The following is a 16,142-nucleotide window of genomic DNA, read 5'->3' as shown; positions in this document are numbered from 1 at the left end:
ACTCTGATATATCTATATCATGTAGATCTATTCACTGGACAAATGCATTACGTTGTATCATCATCTACGCGTCAGATGCGGCCCACTCCTTTTCGAGTTTCAGAAGCGAATCCACCGTATCCAGCAATGTCTGCTTCCAAGGTATGAATTCGCCGAAGTGCAGGATTTCCTGCAAATTGTTGTCGGTGATCCGGAACTCGTCGATCGGCGGGGCCTTGGCCGGGTCGGCGATGCGTCCCTTAAGCTCGGGGCGCTGCTGGAGGAGATATTCGGTACTCTCCTTCCAGTCGATGCCGGGGGTGGGGCAGACGAGCACCCGCTTGCGCTTGGTACCGGGCGAGGTCTTGAGCCCTAGGATGAGCGAGCGCGCGGAGTCACGCACGTCGATGTAGCGCGAGGGCGGGAAGGGCCCGTCTGGCTTGAGGAAGGCGTAGATGAAGGAGTTCGTGCTGAGATCCCACTTACGCACTCCTTGGACGACTTTGTGGCCCGGGGCGAAGGGGCCGTAAAAGAAGGGCGGGAGGACTATATCGTGATCACGATGAGCATAACTATGGGGAAGAAGGATTGGAGACTCACCAGCAGTGATGTTAATGTGAGGGTGCGCATCTGCGAACTCCCAAACCGCCTGTTCAGCTGAGGTCTTGTAACCGGTGTATGCCAACATCGGATCGGAGTTTGGGTCCAATATCTGCGCCTTGGTGACGGGATTCCAGCCTGGCGGGATCACAATCAAAAGGTGCGTCCATAAACACTTTTCGTTGAGACCTACTATGCTCATTGAGCTCATTGTTGTCAGCCGGGTTCAATGGATTCAACGCCGTGGCGAAGCTGCTCATCAGCACAAAGTTTGTGATCCCGGCTTTGTCCGCCGCATGCAAGATGTTGAGGGCACCTTCGACCGCGGCCTGTCGAGATGCGTCAATGTCAAAGGTTGATGGTAATACATGATGATGACGACTCACATCGAGCGCCGATTGAGGTTCTTGCGAGCCAGGCAATGGAGCTGCGGCGTGCAAGATACCGTCTACTCCTGAACTATGGCATCAGCGCCAGTCCCACTCAGGCAGTCAGGTCTCACAAACCTTTCAAGGCTTCTGTCCAATCTCCGGCAACCAGATCGTCAAAGCCGATCACCTCAAGGTCGTCGCCGTAGAATGCGAAGTTCTCCCGGATAGACTCGACCTTCACGGTACGTACAGTTCTATCATCGGTGGTCAGTCCGAACCCTGAGATGCATAGTGACGAGGTCCTTACCCGCGAACGCGATATCCATCTTCAATTAACTGCTGGACTATATGACCTCCTAAGAAGCCAGAGATACCTGTTACCTGAGGATGAAGGTCGTTAGACGAGAATTTCGTGATGGACGCGGCACATACCAATATGAGTTGCTTGTTTTGCGAGGCCATCACTGTAGGCTGTTGAAGAAAGATGCTTGAGGGTTTTTGCTGCTCATCCTAGTCCATGCCTGTCGCGTTATAAACACTTTGCGATTTCAGTACCATAGCGAGGTTTACTCCATTAGGAAGTGTGGGACGAAAGCGATGATGGCGCCATACTCAACGATTGCTACAGCAGCTGAGTAACATGTGAAGCTTTTGCACAACGTCCGACTCGGATTCCGCTCGTACAGGAGGCGGTATATAGCCGGAATGACAAAGATCATAGATGGAGAGCATGATATGAGACCGTACACGACGCGAGTCGGATGCGCTTGTCATCATTGCCTAAAAGCATACTGCATTCAGCTCGCTATCGAATGCTCGAAGAACATGTTGTAAAGTGTTATGCAATCGTCCGAGTCCGATTCGAGGTGTCCATCACCACATATCCTCCCAAACCGTCATTTTCTTCCCGCTTCAACACTTCCATCGCCACTTCCAGTGGTTTTTAGAGAGCGAGACCCGCAAGGACGCCGAACGCAGCGACCACCCAGGCGGACGCCTTCATCGAGCCAGCAGCACCGCTGGTCGTAGTTGTAGCCGGAGCGGAGGTCGTCAGGCTGGAGCTGGAGGATGACCCGGTGCTGGATGTCCCAGAGATGATTGGGCTCGTGACAGTACCAGTACTGGTGATGATAGGCGAGGAGACGGACGTGACCGTCGTCGAGGCGCCTCCGGGCGTCGAGGCCGTGGTCGTTGTCAAATTCGCCGATGAGCTAGCTGTCGTGGTGGTTACGTCCACGCTGGAAAGTGGTAGAGAGCTCAGCGAGGGCGGGCTGAGTATTGGGGTGCTTATGACAGAGATGATCGACCTGCCGGAGAGGGAAGGGGTCAATTCGTGAGGCTTGGAACCGACGCTTGCATGACGGTCGATAACTCACCCAGGCAGGCTCGGAGCACTCGTGGTCGAAACGCCTGTGTCCCCGCTGCTCGACTCGGTGGTCGCGCTGCCTTGCGCGTGCGCTACGGCCAGCAGGCTGAGAACGGCCAACGCTCCGGATGTAAGCTTCATGGTCGTAAAGTGTTCAGACGCGTAAGGGGTAGAGGGGTATAGACAACGGTCCAGTTCGCACTGAGCTTGGTACTATACTGCCGTCATGTCGTGCATATGATGGTGGCTTTATACATGTGCATGTGCTCAGAGTGCGCAGTACCCTCACACAGCATACTACCACTTCGACTCCACCACCTCGCACACGGGGCGCAACTCACCGCAGGGGCGACACAACGGCAATCCTAGACCGCTCCGAAGGTACACCCTACCGACAGTGCGTGCAAAGCAGGATACGTAGACACAGGAAGGGATATCGCGTGTATTACGGATTCGCGAGTCATCGTGTCCGCCACGCTGACAATTATCATACATTTGCGGGGGTATAATGGGAGTAACCTAGAACAGATCCGTCGTCGTTCGTTGTTTGTCATAAATCATGAGCGTGTGGTGCCGGAGACGGAAGGTGGGGAGGGTGGCTTCCGTGTTCGGAGGGAAGCAGCTTGTGGGCAGTGCGGATCCAGATTAATCGGCAGCCTGCAGGGTGTGGTTCTGTTTCACTGGAAAAATCCCATCGGGCGCTGCTCGCCGTCCTGCTCGTCGGTGTAGAACGCCGTAGCGTTGGTCGCGAAGTCCTTGCCTTCGTTGGGGGCGTACCACCACATCGTCGTCACGCCGACAGGGAACGTGTACGTCGCTTGCATGTCTCGGAACTCGATCTATACGAAACCGACGTCAGTTCTTGCCTGACCAACGTGACAGTAAGTGCACGGCTCACGGTCGTCTGCACAGGTGTAGGGTCCCAGCTACCGTTCGGTGTATCATCCCTGCAGCGCATGCGAGCGTCAATTCACGACGTCGGCACCGTGATTCTCGGAAAGCACTAACCAGTTCAGGACCACAATCGAGTATCGCAGCCAATCCGACGAGTTTACTCTCCCGGTGACGTAGGCCCCGACGATCAACGCCTGATCGCAGCAACGGGTCAGCTATTTGTCAGGGAAGCAAGGAAGGACATGGGCCGACCCAGCTGAGAGATCCACCAACGGTAACTTTGATCCGCTTTCCCCAGGGTCCGCCTGAGTCCCTCGGCAGAATCGCTTTGGATGCTTGACCGAGAGCATAGAACTCCTGGTTGACAGACCAAGTGCCATCGCTGTTGACGGTCACGATGGGTCGGCAGCCGTTACCGCCGCACGAATCTACAGGCACGTCACATCAGCTTTCGTACTCGTGTCGTTCGAGCTGGCACACTGACCCGTTCCAGGTAGCTTCGGGTTCCCGTTTCCATCTGGACGACGACCAAACCATTAGGGTGGCCTTTTCGGTCGTGTTACACATCTATCTCGCTCACCGAGGGCAATGTTCCACTGGTCTCGTTCGTCAGTAAGGGTCCTCACTACCGTAAACGAAAGAGGAGCATACCATCAGGCCAGAATGCGAGTTGTGCGTGATACCTCCAATGAACAAATTGTCCATGTACCACTGATCATACGTTGTCACTAGACTGGCCGAAGGCGGGCCTGAACCAGACGCACCTTAATGTCGCTCCACCAGTCCGAGCCAATCGTGCCGGAACATTCGGTGAAGTAGATTTCCTTGTCGGGGAACGCGGTATGGAAGGTGTCCTGCTCGCTCACACTGGATCACAACGCATTCCATTAGCGCCGTCGATGTGACGAGTAACGCGGTACTCACTCTCCGGCATAGCAGTGGAAAGACTAACGCCGACTTTGAGGTCAGGTACCGCATGGACTTTTAGGACAGGAAAGTGCACGTACAACTCCAGCCTGGAATATCACGGATATTCAGCGCTAGGTCGGCCAGGGTCAAAGAAAGATACTCACGAAAGCACTACCAGCCTGTTGCATCTATGGGACCATAACGTGAGGTGAGCACAGGTTCTTCGCGAACAGGACGCCTGACTTACCAGCTGTACGGGGTAGTCCCCTGCGTCGTCCCAATCTGATAGCAGGATCAGGGACACATCTACGTATGGACGTTCGATGTATCACTTACTATGTTCGTATCCGATGATCTTCACACTCGAAAACCCGTTGTTGTTCATCAACGTCCTGAGCGCGGTGCCGACCGCCGCTTCCGTCGCCACCGGCATGTTCGTCGAGGGATACGTCGCTAATCCGCAAAAAAAAAGAGGTCATCGTGTAAACGAGCGAGCATATGATGCGCATGACGAACAGTCACTGTTCTGTGGCTCGTTCTGTATGCCGATCGCGTAGACGGAGATGCCCTGGCTCTGAAACCCCTGCAGGCACTTGAGGAGGTAGTTCGCGAAGACATTGACATTGCCGCTGTTGAGGGAGCCGCCCTGTGACAGATAGTAGGCCCATCAGATGGTGTAGTACAGGAGAAGGAAGGGGCGCACTTTCATAGTGCCACCGCTCTTCATCCATCCAGGCTGGAATGGGGCACATTTCGTCAACGATTGTGGAAGTCGAGATAGCGATGTACACTCACCGGACTCCATGGTACGACGTGAATGCGTAGGACCTTGTTGATCGCCTGCGGGAAGAGGTCGTCGTGAGTCGCATTCCCAGATCACGTTCGTCCCAGGAAAGACAGACCATGATATCCTTGATGACCGAGAAGACATACGAAGGCGCCTTGTTGATAGAGAAGCTCGACAAAGAAGTGTCGCCACTGGTGTCATCGTAGCTATACGCTGTCGACCGGTACCGAAGAGGTGAAAGGTTCCATAGATGTCAGCCTCCAGACCTGTGACCTAACGCGCGGAGGACCGGCGGCCACGTACCGGATGCGGAGAAGTCTGACGCTCCAAGGGGCACACCTGGATAGAGTTTGATGGGACGATATTCCCCAATTGAGTTAACGTGAAGGTTCTAAGTGAAGCACATGTGTCACGACGCACGAAGATAGGACAGGCCCGCCGAGTTCGCGCCGTCGGTCGCTAGATTGGGGACAGATTGAGAACTAGACGGTTCCGAGACGGTAACGCGATCGGCGCGGAACGTATATACGTACGGTCAAAGAGGTATTTCAGCAAGTTGTTGTACGCCGTCGAGTTCTTCGACTGTATTCGCGTGGGCGTTAGTTTTCCGAGAGCAAAGCGAGAAGCGACGGGAGGTGCGCTACCTTAAGGTTGTTCAATGTAAGTGCGGAGGAGTCGGCTGTGATATCAATACGCCGATGTCAGCGTCTTAACCGTCCCGCGCGCATGCCCCATCCGTCCAGAGCCGCGTTTGGGCGCGTTACGTCCGGGATGGTGTAGATGGGCTAATGAGACTCACTGAGGGTGCCTCCGAAGCCCCAGACCGATTGAAACGTCTGCGTATCATCGATCACTATATCCGCTTGGCCGATCACGCTGGGCGACTGGAAGTTGATCGGGTTGCTGCCCAAATTCGTGTATGTGAGCAGCTTGCCGCGGTCCCAGGTCGTTTGCCACTGGCAAGAGGGTCACGCTCGTCAGCCTCCGCCTAACCCTCACGTCGAGGACGAGATGGCCAAGGACTCACGATGTCGTATATTTGTTGCGCTGAACCCGTGGCGCCCACGAGGGCTACCGCTAGATATGCTAGAGCTGTGCGCATCGTGTCTTCCTGTTCGTGTGCACGGCGTATGCGTGCGTATGGTCGTCGTCGTCGTCGTCGTCGGTCTCAGGAAAGGCTCGGAAGCTCCGGTGCCAGTAGTGGCGGCGGCGGCGGCGTTGACGACCAGGAGTGTCTCCTCCTGCCGCCGGCCATCGATGTGCTGTCTTATATACCCTGCCACTGCGGCACGCGGACCACCTCCGGTCCCGGAGAGAAGGGAAGCACCAAGGCCCCCTCCAACTTCCATTTAGGTGCGTTTGGTCGTGACATCCAGAACAAGATGTGCCAGGAAACAGGATCCAGAACAGCTCGGACAGAGGCGCGACGGCGAAGCGCGACGGATTCGGACAGGCGACATCATGGGTGAGGCCTCCGATGAAAGGGCGGTCACATGCGAGTCGAAGCACATTTTCTCCTCTTGACTACAACAATCAGGCGCAAGCCAGCTCGCCCCCGCGGGCTCTTTTTGCCAAGACCGGAAAGTATCGCACAGGATGGCGTACGACGCGCGTTCCGCTGGAATAAAATGCCAGCCACGAGCCCGCCCCTTGCGTATGCGCGGTGTTGTCAAGAGGATGCTGCGAGGTCGACATGCACGTCATGGAGTCCTCGAATTAGCGTCGGAAACACGGCAACAGCACCAGTGCCTGCTCGGCGGCCCCACCCTTGGGAACAGGACCGTCCCGCGATGCGTCCTTCGGGCTGCTTCTGGGTGTGATCTCCGAAGATGCAGTCGTATAGATGTGAGTGAAACCAGGCATACGTATCGCGGATTAGCAGTTACTCCTGACCACAATCCGCAAAACGTTGGTGTGGGATTGACAGTAGCTGCGCCGCGACTCCCGGCGCATACATGGTGCATATACGCCATGCTCGCGACTCGAAATACGACGCCATGCGACTCCCGCCGCCCGAGACGTGGTTGATGTGAAAGCTGGGATGTTCCGCATTTCAAATTCACACCGGTGATTTCGGCAACTCAGTTCGGCGCCCGCATATTTTATGCGGAGTTTCAAAAGCGTAATCGTCAAGATGAAGTCAAGTCGAGGATGGTAACATCGAGTCCATGTTCAGAGTTAAGTCAATAGCGCAGCAATGACCATCGATCAGCCTCGAAAGCCAGATAAGTGAATATCAGAAGTTACCGGCTACTAGAATATCACGGACGCGTTGTATACCTTGTGTACCCGTCGGTCAGATGGAACATCACCTGGACCCAGAGCACATTCAACCGATCTCATGTGGCTTCTGTTTCATGCGACCGACGGGGCACTCCACCGCATCGACGGTCTCGCCTCGAATAGTGTCGTCGTCATGAACAAGCGTCGTTGGCCGCCCGCCAAGGGGAACGATCAACAAGAAACAACGCGATACGCAACCCTCCGCTGGCCCCCGCCCTCCACGGGCATGCGCCGGATCCCGAACTAGAAGTCGAAGAACCCAATCTCGTCCTCGTCCTGAAACCCTGGGCACGATCCTCCGCCCATACGTATCGCCGCCTCGAAGTACGGACCTGATAGACATCGTCGCATCAATATGACGATGAACGCAAAAACAGAAGCCTGAGCGCCCAGAACCGCACCTTTATGGTTCTGGAATATCTCGTTTGAGAAATCGTTTCCCCTCGAGCAGTTCTATTCATCCCAGGGCGCGATCAGCTATCTGTCCATGCGGACCGACACCGGCGACGTGAGCGCGCGCGCACCTCGTTCTCCTGACCGTCGCAGACGAGGGTCACGTTGCCAGTCTTGATATGCACCTCTCCGCTTGGATGCTGGAACCCGAGCAAGAATGACGGCACCTGAGGAATCGGATCCTGGTCGTTCGACACGTGCGTGAACTGGGATCCAAGCTACCGAAATTCGTTTGCAGCAAATCAGTATCCAAAAGCCGTCGGTCGTCCGCGCTGCGTACCTGCGCGTCCACAAAGTCCGCCCATTCCTGGTTGCCCATCCTCGGGAGCCCGAACACGACGGTATCCATCGTGACCCCGGCCGGCAACCGGGACCGAAGCATCATCGCGTCTAAAGTCGCGATCGCGGCCCCGAGACTGTGGCCCACGACCTGGCGAAACACCCATTTCAGCACGACGGGAAACGGAACGGAACTCGGTAAACCTACCAGGAGCTTCTTCGCGCCGGAGTCCGCCAGCGCGCTTTGCACGGTCGACAGGACCGCGTCTGCCGATCGGCCGTGCGCGCCCTGGAACCCGTCGTGCACCTCCACGCCATCCGGTACGTCCTTGAACAGCGTCTCATTCAGACCCGACCTCGTCAACTTCAAATCGTTCAAGATCGATGCCCTATCAATGTGTCAAGTCGGACAATCAGTACCTTCGTATGTTCGCCTCGGAAGCAGCTTGGATTGAGGCATGAACTCACAAGTTGTTCGTGTTCGTGCCTTGATGGGCTACTACGACCTGGTCGTTGACCTTGTCGTACGCTACGTAGAAGTTGGGCGTCTCCTTGTTATCACCCCCCGTCAACAGCACATCCACATCCCCGATGTCCTTGCACGGTTGTCCGCACGTGAGGTTCTGCACAGAAGCGCTCGAGCAATACGCAGCGCGGGCGAAGCGCGCAGGGGTGAGCAAGGGCTGCACGGACGCAAGGGTGACGGTTTGCGTGTCCGAGCTGTCCCGCGGGAGGCCTAGAGGAGCGGCATGGGCCACTCGGGACGCAAGGAGTGAAGAAACGACCAGGAGGGCACGGACGAGCGTGAACATCGTGGAACGACGAGATTCTAATAAGGGGAGGAGGCCTGCTCGGGTGCCAGAAAGTGAAAGGGGCCGTCTAGACCAGCTTAGCGTAGCAAAAAAGAAATGTAGGGACCAGCCCTCTAACAGGACGAACTTGAAGGGAGAAGGGGAGAGACAAGGGCGTTCACCGACGGTGAAGTTCAGAGGAAACTAAAGGCCTGACGACGCCTTGCATCTATGCTCCCCAGAATCCCGATTATCTCAGCATACATGGGGTAATTCCACTGCTGAGCAACGGCCGGCAGCCAAGGAAGGCGATGATCTGAGGCTTGGTCCGGGGCACGACCTCCAGGTTGCCGCCCAGGAGGTGGGTGTTGATTCCCGTCGTTGCTTCCATTCAAGTCGGACTGCTTGGTTGCGCTTTCATTGCGAAAGAAGTGCGTTGCGCTCGAGACGGTTCATAGGCATCGTCAGAAACGGAGCTGGAGATCCTGCACGTTCGAAGGTCCAGAGATGATCACGGATTGATGCGAGACCGGAGTGCCACGTGGACGTTGCACAGTGTGCACACCGCAAGCACACCGCTCGTCGCTGAACAGACTTGCACCACCCGGAAATACACCTATCAACCTACCTACCTACCTACCTCTAAAAGCTCGAATACAATAACTATGAAATATCTTCAACTATCCTCAACCATCCTCAGAGTCATACAGGCCGTCGAAACACTTGCACCTTCTGCGCTTTCACGGAGGGCGCAAGTTGAACGCTGGCGGCACGGTTCCCGACTGAACGTGGTCAACCCGGATACCTTGCGACCTACGAGCTGCGAATTGCGAGGGTTGTGCCGTCTTTCAGACGAAGATTGTTCCACATTCACCGAGCTCGTCCAGCGGCTTCGAGTCTCTCCGACGACTCAGAAAACAGGGCTCCGGTAATTGCCGTTGTGGTTATGATATTGTCTCGGTCGCGGCATGAATGTTGTTGACCAGAGAGGATGCTAAAAATTGATGTGCTGCTTTAGTGCACTGCTGTCCCGAGGCTGTCCGCTACAGCGAGTTCGCGCCGATCCGACCTCGACCGGCTCATGCCATACGCTCGCGAGTACAAGGAGCAGCCCAATCTGGGACGCAAGACGTCGAAGTTCGTGCGAGCGAGAAGGATCCACCGTGGTATATCCACCAATGATGCTCCTCCGTGGGCTCCGTGGCTCCTGCATCGCTATGGTTACTGAGCGTGAGCATAGCACTGTTGTGACCACCGTGATAGCCGGCCGCGATTACAAGTCAGCGCACAAGCGGAAGATGGAATCCCTTTCAATCATCAAATATACGCATAGGTACGAGTGCATGATTTCGCAGGAATACGAAGGCAAGTGACTGAACTCATTCTGGAAGCTGGCCCCACTTAGGAGTTCGGGATACCGCGCCAACTGCGCATCTATCTGCCTCTCCAGGTCGACCTACTCCACTTGACAGTGCGGCTGCGTAATATGAATGAGTACTTCACGCCAAGCAACCATCCTAGGCTTCTCCGTAGGCGGTACTACGAGCGCTCAAGGACGAACTGAAGATTATCGTAGACGTATGAATTTATTCTATGCGTACCATATTTCAGAATGGATCTGACAACGCGCGTCGTGAACTTCCGGAACACAACAAAAATTTCAAGCTCGATCGCCCGATCGCCTACGTTCGACGGGGGCTAACATCCCCAACCGTTTTTGGTCACACGACATTACGAAGTTTCCTTTCCTGGCATTGAATGTAAGTCAGTACAATACATACGCATCCCGAACAATGGTTCTCGTTGTACTTACTTTGCGTTAGCCGTCGACATAGTCCATCATCATCGGCATGGACCCATACGCCTGAGAATGTGTATTGTACTGGCTCGGCTGTACCGACCTCCGATCGGTAGCCTCAACGTAGGAAATGGATCTCGACTTGCTAACAGAGGAAAGCCTCCGATATGAGGGTTGAACAAACTGAGCCAGCAGTGGCACAAGGACCCCTAGCTCTCTGTCTACCTTATTCTCGTCCAGCTGTGTATAAAAGTGAGCAGCGCAGAAATCTCAAAGCATTCAACGGCGCCTCGAGAAAACATGTCCGACTCCGGCTTCTTAATCACCCGTCGCGCTTTCGAGGAGCTCTTCAACAGGCCCGAATACGTTCCCTTGCAAACGGGTGGTCCCAAGACCCTTCTAAACTCTGAGAGATACTGGGTGGACCGCCACGCCTGGTTCTCCCAAGCCGGCTATACGTTCCGTCGGCGTTACCAACCGAATTGGGTGCCGTCCTGGGCCTACTCCACACATTGGCGGTATTTTGATGATGGCCTCATTCTCTCAGTACGCCTATTATACGGCATCGTGCAGATCGCTATGCAATATACTGACGATCGGATATGTTCTGCGCTATAGAATGGTATCGTGATGGACGCAACCAGGCGGGACCCAGGTCGCTCTCAAACGCGTGGAACTGAACAGTACTGACCATCGTGTCGCCGCATACTTCAACCATCCGAACCTGAGACAAGATCCTCGGAATCATTGCGTCCCTGCAGGACTCTCGCTGGGACCACACGATCCAACTGGTGTCATTCTTGAGATGCCCTTACTTCGCGAGTTTGACGACCCTCCTTTCGGAACCGTGAGCGAAGTCTTGGAATGCATCCGGCAGATCTTCGAGGTTCGGTCAGAATCATTCGAGTGCTTCTCGCATACTGATCGCATGCACAGGGTCTACTATTCATGCACTCTCATGGCTATTCTCATGGGTTCGTACAACCTCTCTGTCACGAAATCCATCGCTGACTTGCCTTGACTCGCCCTCCATATTTTCCTGATAATCAGCAACTGCACTCGTGACAACATCATGCTTGACGCTCGGACCATGATCAACGAAGCCTTCCATCCCGTTAGAACTAGCGCCAGTCTGGACATGAGACGAACAGTTAACATCAAGGCGAGGTCGTCGCCCGGATGCAATCCGCGGTACTACTTGATCGATTTCAAGTACTGTCATATTCCTGGCACCCCTTATTTGAGACTGTTCCCTTGCCGGGATCGAAGCTTACCAGAACTGAGGCGCCGGGACGAAGTGCACGACCTCTTTGCAGTGGATGTCTACTATATTGGACACTGGGTGAAACAGGCCTTTCTCCAGGTGAGTGGCCTTGTTTTGGCACAGGATTAGCCGCTGATAAATCCCATCTCAGACATACCAAGACTTCGAGTTCCTCAAGCCACTCGTAGATCAAATGATGGACTCTGAACCCTCTAGGCGGCCCACTATGTCCGCTGCTATGCATTCTTTGAACTCCACGATTGCGTCCATGAGCCATTCTAGGATGAAATCGAAGTTGCACATGATAGGGTCCGGCGGTGTTTTGCGGAGGCTCATGGCGCGTCGCTAGTCATTTTGTACCTGTCCTATACCCACTTGCTCTCAGTGATGCTGCAATATGATTCTCGCATGGAATATCGACGGGAGTGGGAAGTACGCTAGACAGGTCGATAATATCATCATCCATGAGTGAGTATATCCTCGAACCCAGAGCCCGTGCATGCTGGCCTCGCAAGCCATTCGAAACGGCTTCCAACCTCTGAGAGACAATACAAAATACGCACTAGCATGCGTCAACAACTCTGGACCATGAGTTGTTTGCACACGAGAACGCGCGGCCGTAGAAATGCATCTTACGTTCTCCAAGAACTTTGCATCAGAAAAAAGCTCAGTCAACAACCATCACTAAATTAGTGATCATCGCGTGCAGGTCATGCTAACCGCACTTATGCATTCACTACGTGGTAAGGGCCGCTATTTGCCGCATGTATCAGATGCTATGTGTGCGTGACTATCCGGTCTTGGCTCCAGACTATCGACTGCTACGCTTGAATCGTACCACCTTGACATTGCATATGCTATCATTGGCACCACTGACCTCGCATGTCAGCAGCATGTTGTTATGAGGTTTCGTTATCACACCCAAGCTCACCCCACCCCACGTTGCAGCATCGGTCCAACCCCGGCTTCAGGTTCCAGAGATACTAGAGGATACATCGATTTACGGTTGGTGATAGTGTTCATGCGAACATTGCTGAGGAACCTTCTTAGGTTGATACTACCTGAGATATTGATACTTGCCGTCGATATCATATCGTCGATGTATTTTAGTCGTGGCTCATAATATCATGACAGTGTGTGCATTTCGGTCCACTGCTCTCGTACAACTGCGCTTATGTCCAGTGGATAATGTCAGCTAATGCCCACATATGACTCACTAATTGTAGTTCAATTAGGTGGTCTAAAGTGAGTACTAGTGAGGCATAGAGGGATCATGATAGATCATAAACTTCGGGCGCCTCTCAAAGGCGCTAGCCGGCGCATGGCAATGTCTCCTCCAAATACCCCAGCAACCTCGCCTTGGGCACAATGGTAGGTAACCTCTGTGATGGCGAACGATGGTGTCACCGATCGTAGCGAGGCCGAATCAACGTCTGCAGTCCGACCATGCTAAGTTAGCGAGTAAGTGGGAATTTGCACTAGATGATGCGTACCCTGCGCCGTGTCCATCGGGATTGGGCTTTCTTGAATATTGCGGGAGAAAGACGACTCTGCGCTGTCCATGGAACGAAGTTGACGAGTGTGATAGACGCGAGGGCTATCCTCTATGATCTGCGTGGGTCCTGCATTATATGTTTCGTGACGCTATCGCTCGCGGATAGGAACATGGCCACTAACCAGGCTGATCTAAAGCAAGGTTCGCGACGTTGCCTACGACGGCTTCATCGCGGTTCCATTCCTCCTCATCTGCATATGATCCATTCCCGACATTCTCACTGACCGTGGTCGGAGCTGCGGGTCGTTGGTCTGTTATGCAATATTACAGGTTGTACAAGAATATAAGCTTAGTCACATACCGGTCGTGCACCGATCCGTATCAGATGATGGAAAGAGCTCTTTCACCTGTTCTGTGGCTGATGCCCGCTATATTGCTTCGTTATTAATGTCCGTTGACTATAAAGGGGGGACCGCGATTACCGTAGCGTCCGAGCGGAATTCGGACGCGCTCTTCTTGAATGCGGTCGCGACGCGAAGGCTGCCCCATTTATTTTCTCGTAAGTATTTCTCGGCTTCCTTCTTGCGGGTTTCGGCCCTAATTGACGGATGACAATGAATTAGTAGATCTCTTACGAAGGAGCAGTCAACGAACGCGGTATATGTGTATTTGCAGCTCTCTAGTGCCGTATTGGTGATAATCCCATCTCTCTTGCCTTTATGTAGGAGATCAACTGCCCCATGAAACTCTTGCAGTCCCAGCTTGTACTGATGGTCAGCGCTGAAAGCCCCGACCAGCGAGACCGATAAACTCCCGACGCTTGCGACGGCACCCACGGCGCCCACGGGATCGATAGCCATAATAAGAAGGAATAACCGCTGCGGTAAAAGAGCAAAGGACGGACGCCTTGCGGAGAAGGAGAAAGTCGGTGGGTAGATGAAATCGATTTAGACGGAACTCTGCCAAACACTTATAGGTTCGGGAGCGTGTTTCATTGCACGAGGTACAACCTGGCGGTTATCAGAGGTACCCGTATGGGTACAAAAGACGACATCCCTGGTCCCACCGAAAGACCTGTGATGGCGGGTGTTCTGCGGGAATGAAGTTGTGGGACTGCATGGGTCCTGTGTGACGGACAGCGTTGACGGCAACGTTGCCAGGAGCAACAACGTTCCGCGCTTTTGTTCGTTCCGCCTTGAGGCATTGCATTGCGGAACCTAATGGACAGCATGAGCAATGTAGGTAATTCGAAGCGTCGGCGACCGGGGTTTGTGCTGAGTTTTGTGCTGGTTTGGGTTCCGATTCATTCCCGCGCGGAAGAGGGGGGGTCAACGGTTCGCCATTTCACGTGACGCGACTTTGTCTTGTTCCGCAACGTATTGCAGGCGTGTTGAACGACGGCAACGCCCAAGGTCGGCGCGATCCGCGATTTCGTTGCATGCCACCAAGCCAGCGTCAACATGGAATCATCTCTATCTGAAATGGTCAGGGACTTGTTTCCTCCCGACCCTGAGGTGGCGGCGCGCCAACCACTCCTAGCGCGCACCGACTTCCAATCACATGAACTATACTGGCTGGACACGTACGAGTGGTACCGGGAACGCGGATACTTGCTGCCCCAGCGCTATCATCCTGGATGGCTAGCTTCACTGGTTGGAACTGGCGAACGCTGGCAGGATCATGAGGAAGGGTATGTCTTCAAGGTCAGTACATTTCGGCGACGGCAAATAAGTACTTACTATTGATCGTCAAAACATAGAATGGGTTCGTTGTGGATGCGTGTCGTGATTCAGACAACGCACAGGTTATCCTGAAGCTCGTTAGACGCTCAGTTCACGATCAAGAAGTGGAAATCACACGCCATCTCAGTACTGGTGATATTGCCGCGGACCCTAGGAACCACACCATCCAGATTGACGATATCCTTCACCATACCGATCATCCGAATATTGATGTCATCGTCATGCCATTGCTTCGTCCTTTCGATGACCCCCCGTTCGACACAATAGGCGAAGTTGTGGATTGCATTGGACAGATATTCGAGGTTAGGCTACGTCTTTCATTCTATCGTTCATTGAAATTAAATCCTCGCTCAGGGACTTGAATTCATGCACTCTCATCACGTAGCCCATCGGTACATTGAAAATCTGGGATGGTGCCGTGGACGCTGACCAATGCATATGCCTTTACAGTGACTGCCATGCCGGCAACATACTACTGGACTCCCGTCGCATGTACCCACAAGGTTTTCATCCAAGAAGAAAGAATCGCACAAGGGACTTACGGGGGCGTGCAAAACACTACACTAGGACGTCTCGTCCTCCTCGATACTGCTTGATCGATTTCGGCCTGTCTCGTCGTTATCGGGCAGAAGACACCAACCCGATGGAACCATTGATCCCTGGCGGAGACAAAACCCTACCCGAAACACGGAACAGGATTACACCTTGTAACCCGTTTGCCAACGATGTGTACTACGTTGGCAACTGGGTACGCCAGTCATTCCTCGAGGTGAGCTCTGAACAGGCATCTGCGTCTTCTTTGCTCCAAAGGAATCTACCAGGGAATGCGCGGATTCGGTTTCCTCGCACCGCTTATTGATGAGATGGTCGTTGACGATCCAAGCGCCCGTCCATCGATGGAACAAGTGCTACTCCGCTTCAACTCCGTAAAGCAGGGCTTAAGCACCTGGACATTGCGCTCTCGCGCTGTCAGGGTTGATGAGGGCTTCGTTTCCGGTTTGTGGGCTTCAGTGGGGCACTGGGCTAGGAGAATTAGATATGTCGTGACAAGGACGCCCGCGCTACCCACGCCGTAAGGCGTTGATTTCACCCTGGGCAGTATTACGTCGTCCCACGCTATTGTTCTTTTGT

General features: G+C 54.1%; 7 protein-coding genes across 7 annotated transcripts; 2 read left to right on the top strand and 5 right to left on the bottom strand.

Annotated features, from left to right (window-relative positions):
- Positions 1-64: 64 nt before the first annotated feature.
- PUNSTDRAFT_137241 (NAD(P)-binding protein) lies at positions 65-1,412 on the bottom strand (the record flags this gene model as incomplete). Its single annotated transcript, XM_007386874.1, has 7 exons — positions 65-525; positions 580-717; positions 773-908; positions 966-1,033; positions 1,086-1,204; positions 1,258-1,331; positions 1,383-1,412. 7 exons carry the CDS (start codon positions 1,410-1,412, stop codon positions 65-67), a joined length of 1,026 nt encoding a protein of 341 aa, XP_007386936.1.
- Positions 1,413-1,555: 143 nt separating this feature from the next.
- PUNSTDRAFT_145684 (uncharacterized protein) lies at positions 1,556-2,469 on the bottom strand. Its single transcript, XM_007386873.1, has 2 exons — positions 2,327-2,469; positions 1,556-2,257 (listed from the first exon to the last, which is right to left on the bottom strand). The coding sequence occupies exons 1-2, from the start codon at positions 2,455-2,457 to the stop codon at positions 1,894-1,896; spliced, it is 495 nt and encodes a 164-aa protein (XP_007386935.1). The 5' UTR covers positions 2,458-2,469; the 3' UTR covers positions 1,556-1,893.
- Positions 2,470-2,822: 353 nt separating this feature from the next.
- PUNSTDRAFT_91328 (glycoside hydrolase) lies at positions 2,823-6,124 on the bottom strand. The gene is made up of 23 exons (XM_007386872.1): positions 5,934-6,124; positions 5,706-5,862; positions 5,551-5,585; positions 5,440-5,488; positions 5,327-5,365; positions 5,210-5,245; positions 5,022-5,119; positions 4,915-4,959; positions 4,823-4,855; positions 4,636-4,765; positions 4,456-4,572; positions 4,367-4,401; positions 4,284-4,307; positions 4,218-4,226; positions 4,135-4,157; positions 3,975-4,077; positions 3,862-3,921; positions 3,791-3,806; positions 3,695-3,727; positions 3,463-3,638; positions 3,325-3,404; positions 3,215-3,263; positions 2,823-3,155 (listed from the first exon to the last, which is right to left on the bottom strand). Exons 1-23 carry the CDS (start codon positions 6,006-6,008, stop codon positions 2,994-2,996), a joined length of 1,584 nt encoding a protein of 527 aa, XP_007386934.1. The 5' UTR covers positions 6,009-6,124; the 3' UTR covers positions 2,823-2,993.
- Positions 6,125-7,063: 939 nt separating this feature from the next.
- On the bottom strand, positions 7,064-8,887 carry PUNSTDRAFT_91325 (alpha/beta-hydrolase). Its single transcript, XM_007386871.1, has 6 exons — positions 8,390-8,887; positions 8,130-8,310; positions 7,923-8,072; positions 7,714-7,860; positions 7,591-7,642; positions 7,064-7,521 (listed from the first exon to the last, which is right to left on the bottom strand). Exons 1-6 carry the CDS (start codon positions 8,731-8,733, stop codon positions 7,433-7,435), a joined length of 963 nt encoding a protein of 320 aa, XP_007386933.1. The 5' UTR covers positions 8,734-8,887; the 3' UTR covers positions 7,064-7,432.
- A 1,923-nt stretch (positions 8,888-10,810) lies between these two features.
- PUNSTDRAFT_137237 (uncharacterized protein) lies at positions 10,811-11,200 on the top strand (the record flags this gene model as incomplete). Its single annotated transcript, XM_007386870.1, has 2 exons — positions 10,811-11,056; positions 11,129-11,200. 2 exons carry the CDS (start codon positions 10,811-10,813, stop codon positions 11,198-11,200), a joined length of 318 nt encoding a protein of 105 aa, XP_007386932.1.
- A 1,855-nt stretch (positions 11,201-13,055) lies between these two features.
- PUNSTDRAFT_137236 (uncharacterized protein) lies at positions 13,056-14,129 on the bottom strand (the record flags this gene model as incomplete). Its single annotated transcript, XM_007386869.1, has 6 exons — positions 13,056-13,207; positions 13,268-13,396; positions 13,452-13,580; positions 13,631-13,697; positions 13,752-13,866; positions 13,924-14,129. 6 exons carry the CDS (start codon positions 14,127-14,129, stop codon positions 13,056-13,058), a joined length of 798 nt encoding a protein of 265 aa, XP_007386931.1.
- A 535-nt stretch (positions 14,130-14,664) lies between these two features.
- Positions 14,665-16,112, top strand: PUNSTDRAFT_54638 (uncharacterized protein). Its single transcript, XM_007386868.1, has 5 exons — positions 14,665-14,972; positions 15,029-15,313; positions 15,366-15,403; positions 15,462-15,780; positions 15,833-16,112. The coding sequence occupies exons 1-5, from the start codon at positions 14,730-14,732 to the stop codon at positions 16,085-16,087; spliced, it is 1,140 nt and encodes a 379-aa protein (XP_007386930.1). The 5' UTR covers positions 14,665-14,729; the 3' UTR covers positions 16,088-16,112.
- Positions 16,113-16,142: the final 30 nt, after the last annotated feature.

Source organism: Punctularia strigosozonata, assembly GCF_000264995.1.
Source record: "Punctularia strigosozonata HHB-11173 SS5 unplaced genomic scaffold PUNSTscaffold_12, whole genome shotgun sequence".
NCBI lineage: Eukaryota > Fungi > Basidiomycota > Agaricomycetes > Corticiales > Punctulariaceae > Punctularia > Punctularia strigosozonata.
Note: the sequence above shows the minus strand (reverse complement) of the source record. Positions and strands in the feature narration are given on the sequence as shown.

Coding starts and splice junctions, on each gene's coding strand:
- PUNSTDRAFT_54638 (XM_007386868.1), top strand. CDS start 14,730: ATGGAATCATCTCTATCTGAAATGGTCAGGGACTTGTTTCCTCCCGAC. Junction 14,973..15,028: donor AGGAAGGGTATGTCTTCAAG/GTCAGTACATTT, acceptor GTCAAAACATAG/AATGGGTTCGTTGTGGATGC. Junction 15,404..15,461: donor TCTCATCACGTAGCCCATCG/GTACATTGAAAA, acceptor ATGCCTTTACAG/TGACTGCCATGCCGGCAACA.
- PUNSTDRAFT_91325 (XM_007386871.1), bottom strand. CDS start 8,733: ATGTTCACGCTCGTCCGTGCCCTCCTGGTCGTTTCTTCACTCCTTGCG. Junction 8,073..8,129: donor CCGGCGCGAAGAAGCTCCTG/GTAGGTTTACCG, acceptor GTGTTTCGCCAG/GTCGTGGGCCACAGTCTCGG. Junction 7,522..7,590: donor GATATTCCAGAACCATAAAG/GTGCGGTTCTGG, acceptor GATGTCTATCAG/GTCCGTACTTCGAGGCGGCG.
- PUNSTDRAFT_91328 (XM_007386872.1), bottom strand. CDS start 6,008: ATGCGCACAGCTCTAGCATATCTAGCGGTAGCCCTCGTGGGCGCCACG. Junction 4,078..4,134: donor TTCCACTGCTATGCCGGAGA/GTGAGTACCGCG, acceptor GTTGTGATCCAG/TGTGAGCGAGCAGGACACCT. Junction 3,405..3,462: donor TTGGTGGATCTCTCAGCTGG/GTCGGCCCATGT, acceptor TGCTGCGATCAG/GCGTTGATCGTCGGGGCCTA.
- PUNSTDRAFT_145684 (XM_007386873.1), bottom strand. CDS start 2,457: ATGAAGCTTACATCCGGAGCGTTGGCCGTTCTCAGCCTGCTGGCCGTA. Junction 2,258..2,326: donor AGTGCTCCGAGCCTGCCTGG/GTGAGTTATCGA, acceptor CCTCTCCGGCAG/GTCGATCATCTCTGTCATAA.